General features: G+C 36.4%; 1 protein-coding gene across 6 annotated transcripts in view; it reads left to right on the top strand.

Moving 5' to 3' along the window:
- USP47 (ubiquitin specific peptidase 47) overlaps nt 1-21,842 on the top strand; it is a 102,370-nt gene extending 80,528 nt beyond the window's left edge. For all 6 annotated transcript variants that reach the window (XM_069554374.1, XM_069554373.1, XM_069554376.1 and 3 more), the window contains 12 exons: nt 2,539-2,746; nt 4,251-4,366; nt 6,591-6,710; nt 8,411-9,188; nt 14,015-14,190; nt 14,538-14,618; nt 16,152-16,267; nt 16,626-16,744; nt 18,370-18,500; nt 20,205-20,252; nt 20,343-20,473; nt 21,291-21,842. In XM_069554374.1, the coding sequence (XP_069410475.1) occupies nt 2,539-2,746; nt 4,251-4,366; nt 6,591-6,710; nt 8,411-9,188; nt 14,015-14,190; nt 14,538-14,618; nt 16,152-16,267; nt 16,626-16,744; nt 18,370-18,500; nt 20,205-20,252; nt 20,343-20,473; nt 21,291-21,465 (2,199 nt within the window). In that variant the 3' untranslated portion in view covers nt 21,466-21,842. The remainder of the gene's footprint in view (nt 1-2,538; nt 2,747-4,250; nt 4,367-6,590; nt 6,711-8,410; nt 9,189-14,014; nt 14,191-14,537; nt 14,619-16,151; nt 16,268-16,625; nt 16,745-18,369; nt 18,501-20,204; nt 20,253-20,342; nt 20,474-21,290) is intronic.
- Nucleotides 21,843-24,367: the final 2,525 nt, after the last annotated feature.

Genomic DNA, 24,367 nt, shown 5'->3' with positions numbered 1-24,367 from the left:
TCCTCCATCCATGGGATTTTCTAGGCAAGAGTACTGGAGTGGGTTGCCATTGCCTTCTCCAACAAGGGTATAATGTAAACCAATAAAAATCAGTTGGGTCCAAGATTACCAGTCAAATTCAAGTACTTAATCCCCAATCTGTAAGCCAGCAGACAACAGAGGTGGCAGGACAGCTCCAAGGCAAGGTCAAAAGAGGGAGGAGTGGGTGGTTCCCCAATGGTAGGGATGATCCTCCCACTCATTAATTCCACCCCCTCACAACCTGATTCCCTGGCCCCAGCCCTTGCCCTTGGCAATGGTTCACACCCTGAAGAGTGGCTTCTCTCTGGATCCTAACAAATCCACCTCTTATCGATTTGTCTCTCAGTGAATTTTTGCAATGAGACATCCGGGCCTGAGTTTCATTAGTTTTGGCCGAGCTTGAGTCCCCGGAGAGAGCTGAAGGACAGGAGGAAAAAGCAGTGGGGAAAAACGTGCCAAGGAATCCCCTTCATAGCCCACCGGAAAATTTGCTAAATATCTGACCGGTGCTCAGATCCTTGGCACAGAGAAGAGAAAGGAAAATAGTTTAAAGCTAGAGAAAAAATTGCATGCTGCATCATTTCATTTATAATTATGAATAGAACTAATGGAAAAAGTAAAAGTAATTCATAAGATCACTGGCATTTATTCTCAGAGTGCTATGTGTAACCCAGCCCAACCTTCACCAGAATCACATTCCTATGAAAAAAACTAATTCTTGCAGATAAATGTGAACTTACGTTTTGGCTCCTGGGATTCATGCATTTTAAACGAGTACCTCAAGTGGAATTTTTGGACACACAGAATTTGAGAACTTCTGTTACATACCTAGGCTTTCATAGCATTTTATCATTATTGAAAATTTATACTTAATTGTGACTGTTTTAATTAGTGTTACTGTCCCTCAGTAAATTGTAAGCACTTAACAAGAGTGAAGAGTGCCCTGGTTTTGCTCACAGTTGGATTTCTAATACTTCTACCTAGTCAAAATTGGATGGGTATAGTCATGAATAAATAATAAATGAATAAATGTCTCTGGTTTCACCTGATTAAAGTAAAAATCCTTTAAACATAGTGGTAGACTGCAAGCAAAATAATAGTGAAACCAAATTAGACTAAAATGGAGAAAATATCTAAACAGGTTTACACAGTAAGATCAGTCAGTGATAGTGGTAAGGGTAGTTTACAGTCCATCAGTTGTTGTTGTTGTTTTTTAATTTTTATTGAAGTATAGTTGCTTTATAATATTGTGTTAGTTTCCATTGTACAGTAAAGTGAATCAGTTATATGTATTACACATAGCCCCTCTTTTTTAGATTTCCTTCCCATTTAAGTAACCACAGAGCACTAAATACAGTTCCCTCTGCTATACAGTAGGTTCTCATATTCCATCAGATTTTAATGTAGGGGGAAAAAAATCTTGTCTTAAAAATAGAAAGTAAAAGCTCACAAAGAAAGAAAAGAGAAATTGATCTTACATACGAAAGGTAAAACTCCATTTGCAGGGTGTGAGTGAGTGAAGAGTAGAGGGCAGTAGAGACAAGCCAAGGTTTATGTACTTTCTTTAAAGTCATACTCGCAAGCCTGAGATGAGTATTCGGTACTTCTCAGCAGTCCTACCCTGTGTTGCCGGGAGGTTCATGCTGTGCTCTGCCTGGTTGCTCAGTTGTGTCCAACTCTTTGTGACCCCTTGGACTGTAGCCGGACAGGCGCCTCTGTCCATGGGGATTCTCCAGGTAAGAATACTGGAGTGGGTTGCCATGCCCTCCTCCAGGGCATCTTCCCAACCCAGGAGTTCAATCCAGGTCTCCCATATTGCAGGCAGATTCTTCACCATCTGAGCCACTGGGAAGCACAAACCTTAGATGAGTATTAAATACTTCTAAGGAGCTGTACTGTGTTTCTCTGAGAGATTCAGTTCCCACTTAAGTGATATTGCATGGAGTGTATGCTGTCTACAAGTGACATGGTATAGAGGGGAAATTGTTGATAGAAATTCCTGCCCCTGATTTGTTGATGTTCTGTTGGCTTAGATTGCAGGGGGTGGTTCAGAGAAGAGTGGGGTAGCACCTGTGAGACAGGAAGGCCCTTGTGGTAGCTCAGCAAGGCATGCTGTCGTCCTGTGCTGAGGAAGATCACTACTAGATAGGTGATTTACCAGTTTTTCTCCAGATTGGATTAAGATAACAAAAGAGGCATGTTCTAGTTGTCATTTTCCTCTTATGTTTCCAGTTTAGTAGTTATAAAGCAATAGCTTACAATGCATTAATTTTGAATGCATCTAAAATTTAGAATGTTAACTTTTTAAGTCTTTAAAATATGTTAGTATATAGGTTGTATAATTTGAGGGATAATGAAATATGGTTATTTTAAAATACCATTTAAGTCATGCCTTTGAGCTTTAATGCAAATCATAAATATATATGGACTTTATTGTTTGTTAGGACCTCTTGTTAGTACAGTTACATATCAGATTTAAAAAAATTTTCTTTTTCCTTGGGTGTTGTATTCTTTTAGATGATGGATTTAGAAGAGGTAATACCCATGGATTGCTGTCGTCTTGTTAAATATGATGAGTTTCATGATTATCTTGAACGATCATATGAAGGAGAAGAAGATACTCCAATGGGTCTTTTACTAGGTGGAGTCAAGTCAACATACATGTTTGATCTGCTATTGGAGACAAGAAGACCTGATCAAGTTTTCCAGTCTTATAAACCTGGAGGTAAGCATTTTTATGGTATTTTGAATTGTAAAGGACTTAAATTTTCATAAAGTTTTTTGTCTATAGAAATTTTTAAATTTTTTACATGTTCTCAGAATGTATAATAATTCCGATAGGTTTTGAAGTAGTGAGCCAGAAACCTGGCATTAAATTCTAGACTACATTCAAAAAACTATACACAAAATTTAACAAACAAATAACAAAGCAAAAACAAAATTAAAGTCTTCAGTAGGATTTTTCTTCTCCAGTACTAAATCATCCTCCCTTCCTCCCTCTGCCTCTGCCTCTGCCCCTGCCCCTGCCCCTGCCTCTGCCCCTGCCTCTCTCGTTATAGAGAGGACCATAGCCCAAAAAAGTATATTCTCAAAAAGTCTCAGTAGAGTCTTTCAGGGTCTCCTTGAAGACATGGTTCCATAACTCTTTCAAATTCTGTTCTTTTGTGGATCTTCCACACCTCCTTTTTTTGAAGCCGCCTCTTTCCGGAGTAGATTAAGTATGGTATTCTTTCAAGAGCTTCTTCAGTCATACTTTGCTCTATCCATAAAGAGTCCCTTTGGAGCATTTTCTTTCACATTATTTTTGAACCAGATTGTAGAAATTATGATAAAATAAAACATTGGTCAGCAAAATAACTCACTTTTTATAAAGAGAACTCTAAACGTTGTTGTATATTATGACAGTTATAATCTCCTTTATTGTTTAATAATCAATACTTTAGAATAATATTCAAATTTAGATTAGCTTCATGGGGGGGAATGGAAGATTGACATGTACTACATACGAGAGATTAAAACAGTTAAAGCTGGAGAATGTCTGCTAAATCTAGTGGTTGAAGATCATTTATTTTTCTGGTGACTGAAAGTTAAGTTATGTGGTTTCCTAAAAACAGGAGAGAAGATGGCATTAAGTTATAACATGAAACTTTTAAGTCAGAAAACAAACGTAAACCAAAAGCTTTTCTGTTGAATTTTCCATAGAATATAGAGAATATTATTTTGAGAAGAAGTCTTTTATTATGAGCAAGGTCTTGAATTGTTTAGTAAATGTTGTGAAAAGCAAGTAGGGCTGCTGTGTCTCCTTCAGTATTTGTTTTCTCTAGTTATTTTATGTTAGTGTTGTGTTTTTGCTCTGTATTTTAGAACTTTGGATATGTATTTTTACTATGCTTGAAAAATTTGACAGGGGTGGTATTAATATTTTATAAGGAAACAAAGCATGTATTTTTAAAAATCACATTTTGACTTTTGCCTTGTTTAAAGAGATCTATAAGAACCTTTTTATTAGCTTTATTTTTTAGTTCTTTATATATATTTGTAATGTGATAAATTGTGAAAGAAGTGTTAATTGTATTATGCATGTTAACATATACATCTACCATCTTGACAATTAGAAAAACATTATCTTTGCTGTCTATTAGAAACACATTTAGAATGCATTGCTAATGTGAAATGCCTTTTTAAAAAAGAACCTCCATTTGTGTTTCTGTGTTTTTCAAATGTGACAGAAGTAATGGTGAAAGTTCATGTTGTTGATCTAAAGGCAGAATCTGTAGCTGCTCCTATCACTGTTCGAGCTTACTTAAATGAAACAGTTACAGAGTTCAAACAGCTTATTTCAAAGGTAAGTTTTAAAATTGGTCAATGAGTATTTTTAAATGCCTGCTATGTACAAAGCACTATGTGATAGTTATAAGATGTAGGAACTGGTATTTACCTCAAGAAGCCAATGTATTTATAGCTTGGAGATGACTGTAGTTGGGAGAAAAGGACGCTTCATAATGGAAGAAACAGACTGACCTGAATGTGAAGATGTGAAGCAAGTGCACGTAGCAGTGACATGTGTGTTTGGCCTGATCGTTGTAAAGTAGGTGCCTGGAAACACAAGTTCGCTTTATCTCATGGCAGGTTTGTAAATGTAATCAGAAAAGTTTGGACTCTGTTTAGTGTAAGCAGCAAGAAGTAAGTTGGTTTTTTGGTTGTTTTTCTAAGTACAGCAGTGTTACGATAAGAGAGCTATGCTGTAGTGTGGTAATTCTGGCAATTCCAGACTAGCGTTCCCAATGGGCTGAGGGAGGAGCCAGGAACATATTAATAGATGAGGTTGTTGAAATAATTTAGGTGAACACATATGACCAGAAATGAAAAAAGGGGAGATTGTAAGAGTGAATCTATAAATAAAATTGGCAGCACTTGCAGTTGCTAAATATTAGAGCAAGGCAGGAACACAGAAGACCTGAGGAGTTTCACATTGGGCTAACCAGAAAGATAGTGATAAATGAATAGAAGTAGAAGAGTAAGCTGCTATCAGTCACATTATGTGAGTTAATAGTAAAGAGCATAGGCTTATTCAGAATTTTTGAACTGAAAAACATGATGATGAAACATTCAGATTTCCTGGGATAGAAAAACTGTTTCACTCCAGAGAAATGATTATAATCCTTTCAGGGGTCTTGTATTCTGTAAAACATTGAGCACACAAATACAGGCAAAATTAACCCCACTTAGGGTCCTTAGGGAGAAGGCAATGGCAACCCACTCCAGTACTCTTGCCTGGAGAATCCTGTGGACGGAGTACCCTGGTAGGCTGCAGTCCATGAAGTTGTGAAGAGTTGGACACGACTGAGTGACTTCACTTTCACTTTTCACTTTCATGCGTTGGAGAAGGAAATGTCAACCCACTCCAGTGTATTTGCCTGGAGAATCCCAGAGACAGTGGAGCTGGTGGCTGCCATCTGTGGGGTTGCACAGAGTCGGACACGACTGAAGTGATTTAGCAGCAGCAGGGTCCTTTGGCGTGGTGGAAACTGTTCAGAAATCACAAGTCAAAAAACTTCCAGTTTCCAGTCATTTCTAGTTATTCAATTTATGGTAGTATTGTCTTCTATTTCATCTGGAATTTTTTAATGCCTATTTTAACAGGGTTGTTGTGAACATGAGTAAAATAAATAAACGCTCTTTTTGTGAAAATAAATGTGAAGTATTATATAGAAGTTAGTTATTATTACTATGTTAAAAAATTACTTCCAACACTTTTGCCACAGTAATAATCGGAGGAAACAAATCATATTTTGAAGTCATAGTTTATGACTAACTGCTCTTTTTTATAGTTTAGTCTAGAAGACGAGCACTAAGGTAGAATACAAAAGAAACACATGTGTTTTCTTCCCTGAAGCTTATAGTTTTGTTGGGGAAAAATATGTCTGTAGAGTATAGACAGAAAACAGGATGTCAAGAAATTTAGTGTTTATAACTAGGATGCCTCAGAATTAGTCATCATTAACTATACAAATGAGGCTTTGTAAAATGAAAATTATTTTTATTTGCTCATTTCATGAGAAATTTCTTAAGTGACACCAAAAATTAAGGACATGGAATTTTAGAATAACTTTAAAATTTACCTACTAATTTAATCTCATTTTACACAGGAAAAAAAATTGATTTAGTAGAAGTATTAACACAATACAGAAGACCTGATCAAAAGTCAAGAAGTTAAGTGGTTTGACATCAGTTCTCACAGTCAGTTATTCAGTTTCTCTGGAATCAGATCACCTCATTTACTTCATGAGTTTGGGAGAAATAGAACTTTTAGTGAGTAATTGTTACTTTTAAAATAGTTTCAGAGTATACATTTATAAGTGATACTCTGTTCTCCTAATTTATAGCCTATTTAGTGGATAGGACTAATGTTTTTTTTTTTAATTTGTAAATCTCTAGTAAGATTATTTTTCTCTTAATTTTCATTCTGCTGTTTTTAAGAACTCAGCAGTGTCTTAATTTCCCAAATTTCCAAGTCAAGCATAGTTATTTTGAAAAAGTACTTTTTAATTAAATTGCTTTGATTTTAGGCCATCCATTTACCTGCTGAAACAATGAGAATAGTGCTGGAACGCTGCTACAATGATTTGCGCCTTCTCACCGTGCCCAGTAAAACCCTGAAAGCGGAAGGGTTTTTTAGAAGTAATAAGGTATGTCTTTTATTTTCCCATTACTATTTTCTATACTGCTGTTCACCATTTGTCTGAAATTTACCTTTTAAATTCTCACGTCCTTCCAGGAACTACCTGTCTTTATCATCAGGTCAGATCATGCTTCTTTGTCTTCTAAGTGAGTCTTGCTGGTTCTCCTTTTTGCCTTGTTCATGTGCCGCCCCGACATGCAGTGTTTTCCCCCATCTCCCTACATTTATTTTTCAAGCCCCCGATTAGTCCTGCCTCTCTGGTGGAACCTTGATGACTACTTCTGGTCACAATGATTATGTCCTCTGAGTTTTGTTCATTCTTGAGCTCCTCCCATAAAGCGGTACTTCATGGTGAGTCTGAAGCATGCCTGGTATACAGAAAATTCTTATCTTGGGTTCACCCCATGTTATTCCCTTTGCCTACTCATTTATCTCTAGAAGGAAAAAGAAGGTTCTTGTTGGTCTTTTTGTTGCATCCCTCGGTATCATTATGTTTCCATCATATCATTTTTCATGTGTTTATTCCTAATGCTATTGGTTTACTCTGGATAAACTGTAGCAAAGTTTCCTCGATTACCATCTTTTATTTATCACCATTTCCAGTCTCTTTCATCTTAGGAAAGGTTAATCTTTTATCACATTTAGCCCTTTTTTTATATTGTTTTATTAATTTTGATGAGTAATTTTTATTCACCTCTAGTGTTTTCCAGTACTTCTGTGAGGTATTTATATATAACATTAAAATCTCTAATCTACCCTAATACTGTTTTAGGATAAGGAGTGGGAAGGATCTAACTTAATTTTTTCCCTTAAATGGTTAGCTTATAGCCCTCATTTATAATTATAACATTTATTGAATAACATTTATAAAAAATTAAAAATGCTATTCATAATTGCCAGATATATATATATGCATTTTACTTTTTAAAATTTTATTATAGAAAATTTCGAATATATGCAGAAGTGCAGAAAATAGTGTAATGAACCCTTATGTACTTATTACCCAGCTTCTATAATTATTAAGTCTTGATTCATCTATATGTAACTACTTCCCCTAGATTATTTCAGAAACATCCCCAGCATCATATCATTTCATCTATAAGCAATATGACTGTATATTTCTAAAAGATGAGAACTCTTTTAAAATAACCACAGTTATATTATTACACCTAAAAAATTAACAGAAATGCCTTAATATTAACCAATATCTAATCAGTGTTCAGATTTCCCCGATTATCTTAAAATTTTTTTTTTCAATGAAATTTGCTCAAATCAGAATCTGAATAAAGTCCGTAATATCTCAAGTTTATTTTAGTCTAAAGCTTTCTCTTCATGTTTGTTTCCTTGCAGTTTATTTGCTATAGAATCAAGTCATTTGTCCATAAATTTTTTTATAGAACTTGCATTTTGGTGTTACATTGCCAAGATGTTTTTATGAATTTTCCAGTAAGCAAGAGATTTGACAGGCACACACACATATGTGTGCCCCATCTATCTTAGGACAGTTTATGGCCGATTAAAAGGAGATATGAACATAAAGTTTATTTTAGTCTCCAAAAACAATATATATGTCCTTTAGAAACGTTATCATCTCAAATTTTATAATCTATTGTGCACTATCTTATATTGATGTGATATTATTCTTACAGTGAATGAGATTGTCCCCAAAATTAATGGTATAATGTAACTCTCTAACTTACTGTTTAGGTGTTTGTTGAAAGCTCTGAGACTTTGGATTACCAGATGGCCTTTACAGACTCTCATTTATGGAAACTCCTGGATCGGCATGCAAATACAATCAGATTATTTGTTTTGCTACCTGAACAATCTCCAGGATCTTATTCCAAAAGGACAGCATACCAGAAAGCTGGGGGTGACTCTGGGAACGTGGATGATGACTGTGAAAGAGTCAAAGGACCTGCAGGGAGCCTAAAGTCTGTGGAAGCTATTCTAGAAGAAAGCACTGAAAAACTCAAAAGCTTGTCACTGCAACAGCAGCAGGAGGGAGATAATGGGGACAGCAGCAAGAGTACTGAGACAAGTGACTTTGAAAACATTGAATCACCTCTCAATGAGAGGGACTCCTCAGCCTCAGTGGATAATAGAGAACTGGAACAGCATATGCAGACTTCTGATCCTGAAAATTTTCAGTCTGAAGAGCGGTCAGATTCCGATGTGAATAATGACAGGAGTACAAGTTCGGTGGACAGTGATATTCTCAGCTCGAGTCATAGCAGTGATACTTTGTGCAATGCAGATAATGCTCAGATCCCTTTGGCTAATGGACTTGACTCTCACAGCATCACGAGCAGTAGAAGAACTAAAGCGAACGAAGGGAAAAAGGAGACCTGGGATACAGCAGAAGAAGACTCTGGAACGGACAGTGAATATGATGAGAGTGGCAAGAGTAGGGGAGAAATACAGTACATGTATTTCAAAGCAGAGCCCTATGCTGCAGATGAAGGTTCTGGGGAAGGACATAAATGTATGTACTTTAAAGGAAAAGGCTGCTTCTTGAAACAGCCTCAGTCTTTTTTATCAGTTCATTTAAATTTTTAGTTGAGAAGAATCAGCTAAGAGAAATGCTTTGTCCTAAGATTACCTGTAGCATCCTGGATTATAAGATTATCCTCTCTCTTCTTTGCTTTCATTTTTGATGAGTTGTAGTGAGCAGTGTTCTTAGACCTGTGATGGAATGATGTCCAGACTCTGGTGAGATGATTGTTAAAAAGAAAGAAATTAAGAATATTTTTAAAGGAAAGAATTATAATAGTACAAAATTTTAAAAAGGAAAAGAAATAGTTTAAATGGCAAATAATATACAAAAAAAGGCCAGGCACTCTAGAAACTTTTATATTCAGTGCCTAGAAAAAATTTTAATTTGTGCATTCCTTCCCTTTCTTCCATCACCTACTCCAAGGTGCACCATTCCTACACCTCCTAAAGAGTACATAACTAACTGGGAAAGTCGGAGAAAGAAAAGGGACCTTTTCCCCCACATTTCTTTGAAGGAAGCCTCAGGCAAGATATAAACTAGAAATTCTGAATTGTATGATCTCAGAATGGAAGTGATTTGGGCACTTGGACAAACAACAACAAAAACATAACATTGTATGAGACTTAATAAAAGAATTCATAAAATATCAAACTAAAACCAGCCAGAGAATTAACAGGACAAACAAGTGCAAGATACAAAAATATTTCTTCAAGTTTAAAAGGGAAATAGCTGAAAACCTAAATACTTTGCATTAGTCTGAAAGGCAAATATTAATATTACCCCTTATATTTTTATATTTTAGTTTTCAAAGCACTTGTTTGGTCTCACTTGAAGCTTCTCTGAGAGTAATAAAATAGACATTGATATCCTCTGATGAGAAAGCTGAAACTCATAGAGGGTGAATGACTTTCCCAAAAATACATATATGGCTAGTAACTAGTGGGACCATTGCTAAAGGTTAAAGCTCTAGTATGAATGCACTTGGCCCCTGTTAGTTTGTAAGAGAGTCCCACTCTTCATCTCTCCATTTGCATGCCTCCACAGCTGCTATTTCCTGAATATAAGCTGTACCCAGGCCCTATGTATTTGTTAGAAGTAGGGATGATCAAAGCACAGCATTATGCTTCATCTCATGGAGAGAAGGTGCACAAAAAACCACTGTGTTAGCTAAATGCTATGATGCGTACAGTCTGAAAATTGGATCTTTTAAAAGGAAGTGATAGAAATTATGAAATCAGTGGTAAAAATACATAAGTTTGTGTTTTTAAGTAGGTTCAAAAACAGCATAATTATTTGACATCCATACCTATATCTTAAACTCGAGTGGGAAAATGTGGATTGGTAGATTAAAATGGAGACAGACAAACTCTATCATAGTAATGCTTAAATTTTAATTTTCATGGATTTTTTTTACTTACAGCTCTTGTTAACATGTTATTTTATTTAGTTCTCAGCAGCTGTGCGAAATTGATATTGTTAAACATATCTCACAGATGAAGAAACTGGCTCATACAAGTTAAATAATTTGCCTGAGGTCACACAGTTAGTAGGTCACACTGCTGGGATCAGATTCAAGTATTCCAGTTGCAAGCCTAGTACTCATTTCTCCACCTTCTCGCTGCTAACCGCTGTTTCTTTTCTCACATCATAGTAAAGGAAAGATAGCTAGTACCTACACTGCTTTCTTATCATTCTCAACCCTTCAAGAGCATTGCAGAAATTAAAAATAGCTTCTCTGTGGAAAAAGATTAGAAATTTCTTTCAAGGAGTTTGTTTTTGAATGATGTACTGGAAATTTGACTGCATTCAACTGTAGAAAAGATTCAGTGGGGCTTTTAGAATTAGACTTTGAAGGGTCTCATTTCCATCTTACAACGGTTAATGGAATCTTTACAAAGGAGCCTGCTGACCATTTTAACCTTTTTAGAAATACATTGTGGGCTAATTTACTAGCATTCATGGAAATAGTAAAGCATGTGATGAAGACAGATCATCTTCTACGAATTATTTAAGTGTTCAGAAGCTATACAAAAGGTTGTTTGAGAAGAAAAGGGGAAACCCCTGCAAAGTGTCTTTCCGTGTTTAACAAACTGGCATAGGGGAAAGGGAATGGGGATGATAGCCAGCAGCCAGGTGTTTCAGGAATCTGTACTCCGACTGCTTCGTCACAGTTCCACAGGGATCGGAAAGTAGATGCTTGGGAAATGTGGATGACAAGTAAAATACAAATTCTCCAGAATGATGAAATGGCGAGGTAGAATGGGTAAATAGAGAATTTGATACCTGAAGAGTGGTATGTCCTGTACTGTATAGGCAATTCATTTAGGTAATAACCAAATAACACTTAAAAATGATGGTCTTGAAGCAATTAGTTATAATCCAGGAATTGTTTCAGGGAGTACTTATAGACCTCTTTGAAAATACTGTCCAAGTGTGACCCAGTTGTAATCTGCAGGCAGTAGGTTATAAATAGGAAGGCCAGAGTAATAAAAATGGTCATGTATTTGCACTGAAACTCTTTGTACAATTTTGGTTACCACCTCTTTCAATAAATACATAAAAGAATGAAAAAGGAAGGCTTTTGAGGGCACTTTAAAGTTGCAGCTGTGAAGAGACTGAACTCTTCTGTATGAAGGCATAGATAGGAAAATCGATATGATGGTGTTCTGTAAAACCACTAAGTAATTATAGCTCATCAATTAAGCTGACACTTTGTCAGTGCTGTGTTAAGCATTTTGCATGTATTAACCCGAAAACACATTTTGAGATATGAAGATTGTTATCTTTGTTTTATAATAGAGATCACTGAAGTTCAGAGAAGTTAGTTGAAGTCACAAATCTAATATGTGAAGGGGAACAAGAACTTCATTCCAGCCAGGCCATCTAACTCCAGAACACTTGGTTCTAATCACCATATTGGACTATATCAGTAACCAACGAACATTCATGTCTTCCTGTGATAACAGCATTACTAGGAGTTATGAGAGAAACCAAAACGGCAGTGATAGCTTTTATTTGAGTAATGCCTTAGAATGTATGTACTGCATTTGTTGAACAACAGTCAATGAGACTGGGTAATAATCCCATGAGAAAACTAAGGCTCAGAGATTGGATAAGTACCTATAGCCATTTATCAGACCAAAGTGGCAAAACTGAAATCCAGCCATAGGCTGCTCATTTCTAATCAAGAAATTTTTTCATTACACCCTTCTCTCAAGAAATCTAACCCCTCTCTGGTTAATAAATAGAGGTTTGTTTGCCAAAAGCTAGATTGTTAATATGTAGGAACATTCCTTAAAGCTTAAAAATAGACATTTTAAACAAAGTAAAAGATATACTGCCTCAAAAGGTATATACAGTAAATAAAGTTCATCACTGTATGTTTTCTGCTAATTCATACTTGTCACATTTTCTCTAGTGAACCAGTATTTTATAACCGGGAAAATAGTAAATGGACATTATTTGAAAAATCCATTCAGAAAAATTCATCAATCCTAGTTGGGATGACTTGAAAATGGAAACAAAGAGTATATAAAGGTTTCATCCTACCCCTTTCATGTAAATTTCACAGAAAACTTGTGGTCTGCCCTACAGAGAGCCTTAGGGCTGCAGAGAAACCTTGAGCCTGAGACTCTATGGCAGCTTTTGCTTTCGGCACTGGCTATTACAAGAGAAGGAAGCAACTAGTGATGTTTTCCTCTCTAATAGAATATGAAGATCAGAGTAAGAAATATATTCCAGAAGTCATGAGTATACTCCAAAAGTAACATCATGAGTGGCTTATAAAATAAAGGACAAAGATTAAAATAATAAGCATTAGAAAAAAATAAAGCACATCAAAGATAATCCTACTCTAATGCAAAAGAAAGTGAAAGTGAAGTCGTTCAGTCGTGTCTGACTCTTTGCAAACCCATGGACTGTAGCCTACCAGGCTCCTCTGTCCATGGGATTTTCCAGACAAGAGTACTGGAGTGGGTTGCCATTTCCTTCTCCAGGAGATCTTCCCAATCCAGGGATTGAACCTGGGTCTTCCATGTTGTAGGCAGTTGCTTTACCATTTGAGCCACCAGGGAAGTCCATATTGTAATGGAAAGAGAGCTTAAATTGAAGCTTAGAGGAGGTTGGAGTTTCTGATCCATGTAGGTATTTCTGTTACAGTCCAACCAACTACATGATAAGACAGACATCTTTGTATGCTAGTCTTGACATTTATGGTAGAAATCCCAGGACTAGATTTACTAATTTTTTAATAAATCTAAAAAATTAGATTTTGAGGTTATTACTATTATAAAACTATTCTAAAAGCATGATTAACTTATTAACCTCACTGAATGGACAGTAAGATACTATGAGATAGGTACTGTATTATCTCCATTTTTCAAATGACAAAATGCAGGTACGGAGGCTGGTGACTTGCTCTGTGTCTTGACAGCTAGTAAGGAAGCAGAAGAGGCAGGGGTGAGACGCAGCCAGAGCCTACACTGCTGCTGTGTAGAACTAGAAATGTATGTATTTGAAAAACATTCCTGAAAGTTTGATTTTTAAATTAGTGACCAAAATGAATAAGCAAATATCTCACACTTAAATATCTCAGAATATTTAAAGCTGTTGGATTATACGTAGCATATGCTCAGTGTCCATATCCATTCAGTGTAGTACATTAGCTAAAAGCCAAGTGACTGAAAAGGGGTGCTTTTTCCTGCTCACAGTGTAGTTAGCAATCTATAATCTGCTGTATTTATACTCTAAAGAGGTTTCTTTTACGTTTTTGTTTCTGTTCTTTTTTGTGCGTGTCTGTGTGTTTATGTGCTTAGGGTTGATGGTGCATGTTGACAAAAGAATTACTCTGGCCACTTTCAAACAACATTTAGAGCCCTTTGTTGGAGTTTTGTCCTCTCACTTCAAGGTCTTTCGCGTGTACGCCAGCAATCAAGAGTTTGAGAGCGTCCGGCTGAATGAGACACTTTCATCGTTTTCAGATGACAATAAGGTTGATAAAAATAATTCTGAATAATTAGAGTCTGTTTTAAATGATAGATTTGAGAACATCTTACACTACTTCCAAGTAAGATGAAATAGATACCCTAAAAGGATTATTTAGTGATTATTGGTTTTTTTTGTTATTGTTTTCTCCATTCATCTAACAAACGTTTGTTAAATGTTAACTGTGTGTCAGTTACTATTCTAGGCATTGGGGAATCAGAAGTAAAAGATATACCTGTTCTCCAACAGCCCAGAATCTAAAGAATTGGGGGGAGACTCCTAAACAGTTGGGGTGAGAATGGGTAGTTTATTCTACTGAGACAGTACATCTTAAAAAGTGTGTTTAATTTGTAGATTACAATTAGACTGGGAAGAGCACTTAAAAAAGGAGAATACAGAGTTAAAGTATACCAGCTTCTAGTCAATGAACAAGAGGTAAGTAACATACTTAAAAGCAATGTAAGGTCACTTTGGGTAGTTATTAAAAACATGCAGTGTACAGATTTTATTACTAGACATTTCTTTTTATCTCTCTAAAGAAGGAAAGGGCTTTCCCAGTGGCTCAAACAGTAAAGAATCCACCTGCAATGCAAGAGACCTGGGTTCTATCCCTGGGTTGGGAAGATCCCCTGGAGGAGGGCATGGCAACCCACTGCAGTGTTTTTGCCTGGAGAATCCCCATGGACAGAGGAACCTGGCAGGTTACAGTCTAAGGGGTTGCAAAGAGTCAGACACGACTGAGCACCTAAGCACAGCACAGCACACAGAAGGAATATTTCTTTCTAGGGAATGTTTCAGTTGTGCAGGCCATACTATCTCTGTTGCAGCTACTCTGTGCTGCCATTATAGCACAAAAACAGACATAGGCTATACAGAAGCCAACAGCAGTGACTTCCTTCCAGTAACATGTCACTCAGAAAATCAGGCACCAGATCGTGGCCCTCAGACCATTTTTGTCATCCCTCTGATCTGAAGTGTTGATACAAATGCTGGAATGGCATACATTTTCTGCTTTGTAAGAGTGGTTTTGTTCATGCTTATTTTCTGGGAATGATTGTATAATGATAGAGAAGGATGGCAGCTGACCTGTAGAGTATATACTCTTTTAGTTCAGAGAGTCATTTTTTAACTAGCATTATATTTAGTGCCTCTTTGTTCTCTAAGTGCTTACAGATATTAACTCCTTTAATCCTCGTCAGTTAACTCTATTATAAAAGTACTGTTATTCCCACTATATAGGTTAAGAAACATAGGCGCAGAGAAGTTAAGTAACATGCCCAAGTTCACATTGCTTTTAAACGGTGGATTAAGAATCTAAACAGACTATGTTCTAGGGGAGTAATAAAATATTCCTGTGATATTTAAAATGGTGGTAAATACCAGAAGAATAAGACAAAGACACTATTTTTAAGACATTTATAACATCTCAATGAAGACCTAGACAGATGTGAAAAACAGCAAATAAGCGGGTAATGTTTTCATAAAATGCCTTCATTTGTTCAACAAATATTTTATTAGGCATCAGTTATATCTCTTATGTGTGATTCATTACACTCATTTTGGCTTATCTTTGAGTTTGGGGTTTGTGGATTCTGTATCTCTTTTGAGACAATTAATGGATGTATTTGCAAAGTTAGTAATCATTTCCCTCATTTTACTCTATAAAGGTGATGATCATTGTATTATAAGAAGAGAAATACGAATGTATTATCATATCTAATCTTCACAATGACTGGGGAAGATACTGTCCCTAGTTTACAGATGAGAGAACTGAGGTACAGAAATGTTAAGTAAACTTGTTCAAGATAATAGGGTTAGTAAGTAATGGAGCCAAGATTTAAATATAGGCAGACAGACTCCTAAACCCAGTCCAGTAATGGTCACACTATAAAGTACAAATAAAATGTTTTGTTGATCTTCATTTTAATGTGTAATTCAGGGTGTAATTGTTTGTCTTTACTTTCCTAGCCATGCAAGTTTCTGCTAGATGCTGTTTTTGCTAAAGGAATGACTGTACGGCAATCAAAAGAGGAGTTAATTCCTCAACTCAGGGAGCAGTGTGGTTTAGAGCTCAGTATTGACAGGTAAAGTAAAATTACAGTGTCATCGCAGTTTGAAGAAAGTGTGGTTAATTGACATGGATTGGTATGATTTTCTAAAACGAAGACTTTTAAATTCCTGTACTGTTCAGAATTTTGTACTGTAGATTAATATGATAGAACTAAGCAAAATTATTTAGGAATTGGTATGAGCTTCCTTTGCAGGACACTCAATTTGATGTCTTGAGATCATTTCATTGTATTTTCCCAAAATTTTAATGAATAACCACTTGACTTTTGTATTTGAACATTTCATTTTTTCCTTGATGTCAGATTCATGTTACTTTTTTTAAGTTAAGAATTTCAGAGTATAGTAGTTTAAAATATCTTATCACATTTGTAGGTTTCGTCTAAGGAAAAAAACATGGAAGAATCCTGGCACTGTCTTTTTGGATTATCATATTTATGAAGAAGATATTAATATTTCCAGCAACTGGGAGGTTTTCCTTGAAGTTCTTGATGGTATTATCATTATTTTTGTGGAGAAATATCAGAAGTTCTCTAGAAATAATAGAAGCCTGTAGCTTTTCTCAAATAATGAGCTGCTTCTATCTTTTCTCTGGGCCCCATTTGCCTATTAAATATTTCTTCTTTTCTCTAATTTTAAGAATATGAATTCCTCCTTTCAGGGAAGTTGCAATTTCAGAGTTGTATTTTTAGTACTTTTTACTGAAAGTAAACATTTCTTAGCCATGTTTGTTTTTTAGTATCTTGTTTCATTTTGGCTTATGTGCTTTGAGGATGTGCTATTAATTTTTCAGAAATTTTGAGAACAATATTAGTTTTCTAGGCTATCACAATATATCACAGACTGGGTGGCTTAAACAACAGAAATTTATTTTCTCACAGTTTTGGAGGCTGGGCATCTGAGATCAAGACGTTGTCAGGGTGGGTCCCTTTTGTTGGCAGTGGGGGGGAGTCTGCTCCACGCCCCTCTCCTGGCGGTGGGGGGGAGTCTGCTCCACGCCCCTCTCCTGGCGGTGGGGGGAGTCTGCTCCACGCCCGTCTCCTGGTGGTGGGGGGAGTCTGCTCCACGCCTCTCTCCTGGCAGTGGTTTCTGGCAGTCTCGTGGTCCTTGGCCTGTAGATGGATGCCTTGACAATGTCCTGATCTCTGCCCTCATCTGCACACAGTGCGCTCCGTGTAGGTGTTCCTATCTGTGTCCCAGTTTCCTGTATAACTGTGTAACAGTGACCTAGAATAGCAATGTGTGTTACCAGTTATTCCTTTTCTGAGTATCCGGGGCCTTACAGAGTAATCCCTGTGTCTGGGTAGGCCAAGAAGAGATGAAGGACATAGACGTCACCCTTGTTAGGAAGGAGTATATATTGGTGGAGGTGACTTAGCCAGAATGTGTCACTGAATGGTGGATCCTTGCATCAGTATCATTTCAGTATATATTTTAGCATCAAAGAACTTGAGTAAGATTTAAGTCATGTGATTAAATCTAAGAAACATTGGCCTGTAATTTGCCAGACATTCTGACCCATGGTGCTGCAACAGTGAATAAAGAGCAGTGGTTGCCCTCGAGATGCACAGTGTATGGGAAAACCAGAACTACAAACCTGTCATTCCAAAATGATAGGTGCTAAGAAACACATCAGTGCAATTGGCTCTTCTGTACATCAGAGAGAAGGGTCACAGTTGAGCTGGGTTTTGAAGAATCAGCAAATTTGGGAGTAAAAGAGAAGGATTAATGATAGCTTGAATGAAAAAAGATAAAATGGAGGCTGTTTGATTATGATTTTAGATTGTGGGATGATAGGAGCCAACAGAAGGGCAAAGATTAGAGGTCCAAAGGTGAGAGTAGTTGGGAGAGCAGTGTCCAGCAAGACTCACAAGAGTGAAATTAGGAGTCCTGGTGGAAGGAGAGCTTGGGTGAGGTTACGGATTATCTTCTGAGACTGGAGTGGGGAGAGGGAGTATTTCATGCTGAAAACCTCCTTGGGTTAACTAGTTTCTTTTATGCCTGCTTTTCAAGAAAAATGCCTGAAGGAAATCTTTCTGTTTTCAAGGCAGTATAAGAAAAGGCATATTATGAATCTTTAGAGTAAATAGAATGGTGGCTTACTCTTGCATATTCTTAGGGGTGGAGAAGATGAAGTCCATGTCACAACTTGCAGTTTTGTCAAGACGGTGGAGGCCTTCAGAGATGAAGTTGGATCCCTTCCAGGAGGTTGTGTTGGAAAGCAGTAGTGTTGATGAGTTGCGAGAGAAGGTAAACTCGTTTTAAACAAAATGAACTAACATACATTTTTTTGTGTGTTGCATAAGAAAGACCCTACGAAGTGAGTGCCAGACACTGATGCGGCAGCCTCTCTGTGTCCGTCACACCTGTGCCACATGGCCACTGTTTCTTAGGGCTGCTCATGCTTTGAAAAATTATGTTGACTTCTGGCCATCTAGAAGTGAGCCCCCGCTTTCTATTACCTGGATCAGCTGTGTCCTAAGTAGTTAGGATTAGAGTTACTAGAGTAAATTGCTGTATATATTTAAAAAACCAGATGAAGTATAATTAAATAGAGAATCCAGCTGAAGGTTAGGGTTAGCAAAGGTGAGACTCCTAAAGATCCCTGGAGAAAGGTACTAAGACAGTTGGCATTTTGGGAAAAAATGTATTTCCATATTTCACACCAAAAAATTCTAAATGTATTAAATTCATATTTAAAAATATAGTGAAATGATAAATGTTCTAGATGAATATATTGAAAATAAGTTTATAATCCCATAGAGGGAAAAGTATTTGTGAGTATAATACCAAAAGCCAGAAAAGGAAAGATAGGCAATATAAAAGTTAAATCTTCTGCACAGCACCCCCTCAAAAAATTTTTTTAAAGCAACACATAAATAAAACTAAAAGAAAGGGGAAAACATATGAAACATATGTGAGACATGTCCAAATTTAAAAGGATATACAAATTAATAAACTGGACAGTCTTAATTTTAGAATAAGCAAAGAACATGAATAGGCAATTCATAGAACAAGAAATACAAGTTAAAACAATAACAGCAGCAAAAAAAAAATTAAAAATAGAAGACAATAGTAGCACTTTTTTACCTCTTAAATAATGATGAAGATTTAGAAAATAAAAATATCTCGAGCAATAGTCCCCAACTTTTTTGGCACTGGGGACCATTTTCATGAAAGGTAGTTTTTCTTTGAACCAGGCAGGGTAGGGGAAGGAGGATGGTTTGGGAATAATTCAAGCACAGTACATTTATTATTCACTTTATTATTATTACATCAGCTCTACCTCAGGTCATCAGGCATTAGATCTTAGAAGTTGGGGACCTAGAGTCATCATGGCTTGGGTAAAACAGGCAATATCATACACCTTGGATAAGTGATTAAATTGACATAAGTTTTTCAGGGTTCAGCTTGACATTGTTTATAAACATTTCACACATGCAGTTGCACATCTAAGAATTCAGTAAAAAGAAATTTGTAGAGATACGCAAGGAAATATATACAAAGTATACATACTGTATAGAATTGTAATTGGGAAGACCTAAAAACATGCTCAATGTCCATCAATTGGAAATAAAATGGTATATTTTTCAACTAGTGAAGAGAATGAGGTTACTCTGTATGCTGTTTTTTATAGGTTATATAAAGTTATCATATAGATTATTTCATAGATGCAGCTTTATGTATTTTATAAATGTGTATATAGTTTATATATGCATAGGAAAAGGTCTGGAAGGAATATATTAATACTAAATTGATATTTTGAGACATGGTACTTGCAGGTGGACTGGGGAGATAGTTCTACTTCCTGCTTTCAAAAAATTTTATATCAAACATGTTACTTCTTTGGAAAAAAATCAAAACTATTTCTTTGTTCACAAGGTGAAAAGCAAATTGCTTGTTTCAGCAAACTTAGTTTTTAGGTGAACTCATGTAAAATGTTTACTCTTACAGCTTTATGAAATCAGTGGAATTCCTTTAGAAGATATTGAGTTTGCCAAGGTAAGACCCTGACAGTGTTTAAATCTGGGTACTAGTGCTAAGTAACCATGGCCAACGGTGACATTCATTCATTCATTCTTTTTTCCTTAGGGTAGAGGAACTTTTCCCTGCGATATTTCTGTCCTGGATATTCATCAGGATTTGGACTGGAATCCCAAAGTTTCTACCCTGAATGTGTGGCCTCTTTATATCTGTGATGATGGTGCAGTCATATTTTATAGGTAACATTCACAATGTTTTGGTTCTTTCTAGAGATACCACATTTTTGTTGTAGATCTTATTTTTCATAAACAGCTTTATGATTGTTATGATATAGAATAGCCCTGACCAGTAGAAATACAATACAAGCCATATATTGCATTTAAAAATTTCTAGTTAGCCACATTTTAAAATGTAGAAAGATAATATTATTTTAATAAATATTTCTAACCCACTATATCCAAAATATCATTATGACATGTAAACTATAAAAATCATTTCTAAGATATTTTGCGTAATTTTCCTTGTAGTCTTAGAAATATGTGTTTATTACACTTGCCTCCCATCTCAATTTGGATCTTACATACTTCGGTAGACACACATGGCTAGTGGCTACCGGATCTGTCATGGTACACAGAGGAAAAAGAGTAGTCATTGGAGCCTGGCAGATACGTATTCAAATTTAGCTTTGTTATTTATTTACCTAGGTCCTCATCTGTATAATGGCATCAGTAATGTCAGCCTTGCAGGATTTTATGAGAATTTGAATTACTGCATTTAAAAACACTGGCCTAATGGCTGTTATAAATAGATGTTTAATAAATGATAGCCATTATATACTAATAGTAACATGGAAATTATTCTATGCCATTTTTAGAAGTGAGTGTTAACATAATAAACACATTAGAAGTCTAGGACATCTTAGTATAAGTTATATAACAAGTGGTGACAATCAGATTTAATTTTTTCATTGAAGAGCATTGTAGCTTTTAAACATAAATTAAAGGAGGCAGATGGTATATATACTGGTCTAATGTGTCATTAATATTTTAAATGTAGGGATAGAACAGAAGAATTAATGGAGTTGACAGATGAGCAGAGAAATGAACTGATGAAAAAAGAAAGCAGTCGACTCCAGAAAACAGGACATCGTGTAACATACTCACCTCGGAAAGAGAAAGCACTAAAAATTTATCTGGATGGAGCACCAAATAAAGATCTAACTCAAGACTGACTCTGCTAGTGTAGCATTTTCCCTGGGGGATTCTGGTTTCAATTAGACGGTTCACTGCTACTGTGTAGTGCCATGCTGGCCGGACATGGTTGGGGGTAACCCAGTGACACCAGCACTGATTGGATGGCCCTTCACCAATCAGAAGCTCAGTGCCCAGTGGGCCACTGTTTTGACTTGGAATCATGTTGTGCACTATAGTCAAATGTACTGTAAAGTGAAAAGGGATGTGCAAAAGAACAGCGAAACCTGCTACTAGGAAAGTGGGACGGGGAACGAGTAAACGTCTTTTCTTGCGGACAGATGTGCACATAGCCGCTAGTAAAACCAGCCTCAAACAGGATGCTCATAGCTTAATAATAAAAGCTGTGCAAAGGCCATGAATGAATGAATTTTCTGTTTATTTCACTGATACACACATTACCTCATTGACAATTCAGAAGTAAATGCAACGTGTGTTGACTCTTGGAAAGCAGCAAAAACAGGAGCTGAAGAAAGAAAATCTTAGAACCAGCCATAACCCAGTAAAGAATCGTGAAGTTGTGTTTTTATTTTTTTCATTTTTGGCAAAGTATTAAGAACATTATTCCAGAACATCAAAACATTTCCCTAGACCGCTCCCAGCAGGTGGCAGCTCAAATTGCTGCAGTGTTGTAATTATAACTGATGTACGTAAGTTATGGATGTAGAGAATTCGTTTCACTCGTTCATTCAGCATGTAAATAAAATTGATCCTATTGAGTTACCATAATTGCAGTTCAGCTATTTCCCATGGTTATTCCTTTTACATATCATTCATGATGTACATTTGTGTACATTGAGAGGTATAGCAGTCTTTGTAAATGTAACCCTCAGTGAGGTTCCTCAGCACTGGGTCCCATACGATTGTATTTGCCCTTGTTAATGAGGTTTTTCTGTTCAGTGGCTTCAATTTTTATTTAGTACATTTATTTTTGAAGTTTTACTTCAAGTTTGAATCTTCTAAAACCTTGTAAGTCCCAGTTTAATTTTTGGAGTTGACACGTAGTTACATGTAGTTTAACTTTGGGGAAACGTCTTAACATCGTGTTGAATAAACTTGCTAGGAAGTCAGGTCATGGCGCAGGCTAATAGAGTCACCGTGATTTCATTGCAGAGTCTGTTAGAATCAGCAAGTTTGCTAAATACAGCTATTCAGTGAACACAATTCTACGTCAATTTTGAAAATGCCATCTAATTTATAAAAATCAGTAAAAAGGTTTCGGTAAAACTTTTTCATGCCAGATGCTGTTTACAACAATGAACATGCCAATAAAACATTTGTTCATTCTGTGGTGGTATTTTAGTCATTAAACTTTTGTGGATGAAGAATCTGGGTTCAAAAGAGATTTGTTTTCTTTCAGTATAACATTTTGTAACATATTGAATAGTTAATTCTGTGATAATGTATGTTTACAGTAAAGTTCTCGTAAGAGAGATGAAAAGATGTTAATATTTAACTTTGGAGGATCCTGTCAATATTTCAAAATAAAAAATTTACCCTTTTTTCCCTTTTAAGAAAGAATTTAAAAATAGTATTAACAAAGGTTGGTTGCAGTTTGAATATAATGATTTGAGAATTCCATAATATCTTAAAAGTCTCCACAAGGGGGAGAAAGAAATCTTTTCTAAGGTATTTTTGTGGCTAATTTTTATTCCATATAGACTATGTAGCATTCTGCTAAATTGAATGGCAGTATTATTCTGGGTTTGGATTAGTAGACTTGATGGTATTCTCAGAGGAAAATGTTAAGCATTTGTTAACGAGTTGTCTTTCGGATCACTTAGATTTTCTGGTGCAATATGATGGCTACTTGGTTCTGGTACAGGCCTGCTTACCTGGGATACAGGGGTTAGTAAATGTGGTTTCTCCTTTCAAGGACTGACTGTGGAACAGAGGAGACCGATCTGTTAACAAAATGGGTTTGGGGCCTTGTTTGGTTTGGTGTTCCTGTAAGAGTAAATAGTGAACTTTCCATACTGCTCATCCTGTGCCTTCTACCCGTGTTGTGTTTGTTTCGTGTTTGCTGCTTCTAATTGCAGGCATATTACAAACACCAAGAGTAAAGAAAATGTGTATTTCATTACAGAAAAGAAAAAGCTTTTTGCTCTTCAGTGCCATGTTGCACTTTAAAAATCTCAATAGAAAGGGATGGTGATTTCAAACTGATTCATGGCAATGGAAGCAGTAATTTGTGGTGAAGAGATTCATGTGTCAGCCTTCCTCAGAGAATCAAGTGAGCACCTCCAAGCCAAGGGACAGTGGAACCTGGTGATCACTCATCTACTGAAACTTCTGAGGCTGTGGCAGGCCACGTGCAATAAAGTGTGACCTTGCCCCCCATGGCTTACACCAGAGTTTTGAAGAGGTTTTACTGTGGGGCACATGAGTTTGTGTCAGCCAGGCACACTCAGTGAGAACCAAGTACTTGCATATCTGTGGCAGGGGCTGAAGGTCAGGGGTGAATTCTGGCCAAAGAAACAAGAGCTATGTTTTCACTACTCTGCCTTGGTTATTTAGCTGGTCTGTACCGAGGTTTGCTAGATAAACGTCTGCTTCTCAAACTAAGGGATAGCAGTCCATAACAAGATAAAAAAGAGTCAGGGAAGGAACTCTGCACTACACAGTGTTTGGTAATCTCTTTTGTAATGGAATGGAAAGTATCGATCCTTTAACTTTCTGAGAAAATGGGAGTGAATTCTGCCAGTCGATTAGCTGTTGGTTGCCAGGCTGCTCTGTTAGGAATGGTATCTAGACAGCTACAGCCACAGATTTCCAGCATGGTCTGAGCTGAAGAGTGCACAGTATCAGAGCACTGCAGTGTTATTGCTAAATCTGGAAGTGACCTGTGAATGTATGGAATACAATAAAATCTTTTATTCTGGT

This window comes from Ovis canadensis, chromosome 15 (genome assembly GCF_042477335.2).
Source record: "Ovis canadensis isolate MfBH-ARS-UI-01 breed Bighorn chromosome 15, ARS-UI_OviCan_v2, whole genome shotgun sequence".
NCBI classification, from domain to species: Eukaryota; Metazoa; Chordata; class Mammalia; order Artiodactyla; family Bovidae; genus Ovis; species Ovis canadensis.
Note: the sequence above shows the minus strand (reverse complement) of the source record. Positions and strands in the feature narration are given on the sequence as shown.